The 3,700-nt window shown below is 37.6% G+C and overlaps 1 protein-coding gene across 1 annotated transcript; it reads right to left on the reverse strand.

Moving 5' to 3' along the window:
- Nucleotides 1-564: 564 nt before the first annotated feature.
- LOC126982423 (myb-related transcription factor, partner of profilin-like) lies at nt 565-2,833 on the reverse strand. Its single transcript, XM_050834469.1, has 3 exons — nt 2,572-2,833; nt 901-1,035; nt 565-656 (listed from the first exon to the last, which is right to left on the reverse strand). Exons 1-3 carry the CDS (start codon nt 2,831-2,833, stop codon nt 565-567), a joined length of 489 nt encoding a protein of 162 aa, XP_050690426.1.
- Between the last annotated feature and the right edge of the window lie 867 nt (nt 2,834-3,700).

Raw genomic sequence — 3,700 nt, forward strand, 5'->3', positions numbered from 1 at the left:
TTCAGGGGCCAGCTGGTGAGTAGGAGTAGGGCGGGATGGTGAGGAGGGGGCTGTGATGGGCCTTGCAGAAGTGCGGGTGTCATAGAATCCTCCGAAAGGAAGATTCTACACACTTCTGTGTCTGCAGCAGCTGTACGTAAAAAATCATGATGATAAGAGTAATTCAACATGGTATGATATCTTATTTTGTGCTTTGATTATGAGTAGCGAGGAATTTTAGGAAAACCTAAACAAATATGTCTGCTCAACTTAAGATATATATGTTCAGACCACACAGACTATGCAGAATGGTGGTCTCTCCTTAAACCCAATTGAAACTATGTAAAAGCTTTGCAATTTCTGCCTTAGCAAACATGAAGGTGAAAAGGTCAAGTTGATTTTTAAATCAGTTGTGTTGCACTGAACCACTGAAGGTGGAAGTTTATTTCATAATTAAGTTTCTCTGGAAATCAAGAGTTAGTGGGCAAAGCAATAAAATAACATAACATATACCAAATAAAACAAATGAATGTGTAAAAAAATCAAGATAAACAACAAAAGTTATGGGAAATTGAACCCATGCCTTTAGAGCAACTGATGAGTGGGGTCACTTTTCCTTAATACGGAGTCCACAGTGTGGGGCTGGGGTGTTACGGCAAGTGCCGCAGAAGTGGCCCCTGGCATAGTGACTTTTTAGCTCATCACTGGCTCAGTTGGGTTGCTGCCCTGCTAACTACTATTATGAAGGCCTGAGTTCAATTCCCAGCACTTAATGACAAACATTTCAAGATTTTTCACTACATTATTGAATTTTTTTATGGTGAAATATATCAAGTTAGTGGCACTTGTCATAAAGACTAATGTTACGTAGGTTACCAAATACAAAGATTACCATGAAGTACATTTCATAACATAATTTACCTGCAGACACAGAAGGTGTTGGACGAGGATCTGATTCTAAACCAGATCCCACACCCGCTACAACTGCAGGGTCCAGCACCTGCGCCATGGCCTCCTCAGCATCGGTGAGGGTGTCTGTTTGGACAGAGCCGCCACCTGTACAATTTTGTAAAAAATTAGTACATGGCAATGCAGTTATGCTTAAACTTATTCTGAATCATTACCTGAATAACTACCCCAACACTGTTATACCTGTCTTTGCCAAAATAGACAGCTATTTCCACCAAAGTGCCGCAAAAGTGGCCCCTGGCATAGTGACGGCACTAACTTATCACTGCTAAAATATTAACTTATTACCTCTTTATGCATTATTCTAATATTTGAAAAACAATAATTAGTGATATAAACAGTTATCTGTGTTTGTTAACATATAAACCCTATAAGTTAGATGTTTTTAATAGAGGGATGAGGGACTGCAAAAACAGCGATGAAAACCATCATGACCCATGATATAATTAATGTCTAGAGAAGATAGTCTTTGCCTTACCACTTCAAAGGAAATAGTTATGTTAGTGACAGAAGAGTCAGACAGTTGATAGGAGAAAGGGGTATTTAATTCATGAGTAATATAAACAAGAAAACTTTCTAGTGAATGTCTGCCATTACTCACATTCAGCGGTTGCATAACCTTTAGCTAGTCTAAGAGGACCCACAGAATGAGTGCTAAGTTTTTTATTCTAATATAATGATTAAAGGATTTTGTGCAACTTATCAACTAATAGATGAGGGATCTATCAAGGGCCAACTGAAAATACAAAAAGTAGTTTCAGTACCTGTCCTTAAGGTACTTGAAATGTTCCAAGGCAAGGACGACTTGTTGAGAGCTTCAGTCTAGATAATGTGGCATAACACAGCTGTTGCAGATTTCATAATCAATCACTATCATGCCATAAGAAGCTAATTATGTTGAATTTACCACTATACCATTCATATTTAGCCAATTAGAGCTAACTTCCCTACTGACTGGTCTGGAAATATTACTGGAAGATTAGCAGACAGTGACCAAATTTGGGAAAATTGCCCAATATATCTAGGTACATCTCCTACTCTAGCCCCATCCAAATCCAGTATGTTACAAGATGAAACATGGTCAGGGCAGAGATCCACCAGTGAAGACCCTAAGAAGTGAAGCAGTCCACAAATTGTTCATGAAGTGGAGTATTTTCTTACTGACAGGTGTTCTCTCTGGTACCAAGGAATTAGAGGTAAAGTCACCCATGATGGCTACTTCTATTGAAGGACATAAAGAATATAAAAAAACACATTAAATTTGAGTTATCAGAAAAGCTACAAAGAGGAAAATATACTATTATTATATACAGATTAAATTCAATGAAATGTATAACACAAACATTATTGCAGTTAACTTCAACAAAGTTAATAAGTTTGTTAACACCGAGACACTCCAATATGCCTCCCAATGTTGCCAGGAACATCAGAACGAGCTTTGTTGTATAGCATAATATACAAATGAATCAGGAACATCAGATAATAAAAGTTAATAAGGTAATAAGGAACCAAATTTCAAAAATGTGAAATCTATTACAGGCTGGAGAACTGTTCCTCCATGACTGTTCACTGCTTTTTAGAACACTACAGAAGATATATTCTCACCTGTGCTAGTCGCCTCACGTCTTAATTCTCCCAACTTCTTCTTAGTGTGGCGCTTGAAGTCGGAGAACTTCATGCGCACCTCCTCCACGCTGCGCCCAACTCCACTCACGGCGTTGACCTCCTCCACCACAGCTTCCCAAGCTCGTTGCTTGGCTGCAGCGGTGACGCAAGAGGACAGAGGCCCTGTGATGGTTTCCCATCTTTGCCTCACCCCTGTGATGAGGGCTAAAATTTCCTCGTTTGAGAAATTGGGCCGCCTTCTTTTCACAGCTGACGCCATGTTTTGAAAGTGAGGCGCTTCTGGCGTTAGCGTCGCCGAACCTTCATCATTATTATCCATATGCAACAGAATGCTCACCAAATGACGGAAACTATGGAGGTAACATACAGAAACGTGCAGAATATTGTATAAGCGATTATATTTTTATTTCAAAGATAAATATACAAGTAATGTGCTTTCATTCATAAAAAACACATCTTATTGAGGGATTACAACGCTAATTATTTGTTTTAAGGCAGTATTTACCTCTGTACAATACACATGTCTTGATTTTGAAGTCTGTGCATTAGTAAACAAACGACACGTGAAAGCCCAAATACATTATGAAAGGTCGCACGTGATTGGCTATCCAGCCCAACCAATCGTTGCTAGGGTGCAAGTTACCGGAGCGTTACCATGCCGTTGATGAATCCCGTGGTTGAAAGATGCCGCAGCTCTGGTAGCGCTCCGGTAAATGCGAGAGATACCAGAGGCGTGGTTGGTAAGATTGATGAATCCGGGCCCAGGATGAAAACGTCAGTTGGTAAACTCAAATCTCTATTCAAATGCTGTAACTTTAAAGTAACTGAAAACGTAATTTTGGTACATTATATATATATATATATATATATATATATATATATATATATATATATATATATATATATATATATATATATATATATATATATATATATATATATATACACACACACACACACACACACACACACACACACACACACATACACACATATATATATATATATATATATATATATATATATTTATATATATATATATATATATATATATATATATATATATATATATATATATACACACACACACACACACACACACACACACACACACACACATATATAT

This window comes from Eriocheir sinensis, chromosome 51 (genome assembly GCF_024679095.1).
Source record: "Eriocheir sinensis breed Jianghai 21 chromosome 51, ASM2467909v1, whole genome shotgun sequence".
NCBI lineage: Eukaryota > Metazoa > Arthropoda > Malacostraca > Decapoda > Varunidae > Eriocheir > Eriocheir sinensis.

What these genes read in the sequence shown, in the direction of transcription:
- LOC126982423 (XM_050834469.1), bottom strand. Translation starts at nt 2,833, where the DNA reads ATGGCGTCAGCTGTGAAAAGAAGGCGGCCCAATTTCTCAAACGAGGAA. An exon ending in GAAGTTGGGAGAATTAAGAC is followed by an intron (nt 1,036 to 2,571) that starts GTGAGGCGACTA and finishes AAAATTGTACAG; the next exon opens with GTGGCGGCTCTGTCCAAACA. An exon ending in AACACCTTCTGTGTCTGCAG is followed by an intron (nt 657 to 900) that starts GTAAATTATGTT and finishes TCACTATGCCAG; the next exon opens with GGGCCACTTCTGCGGCACTT.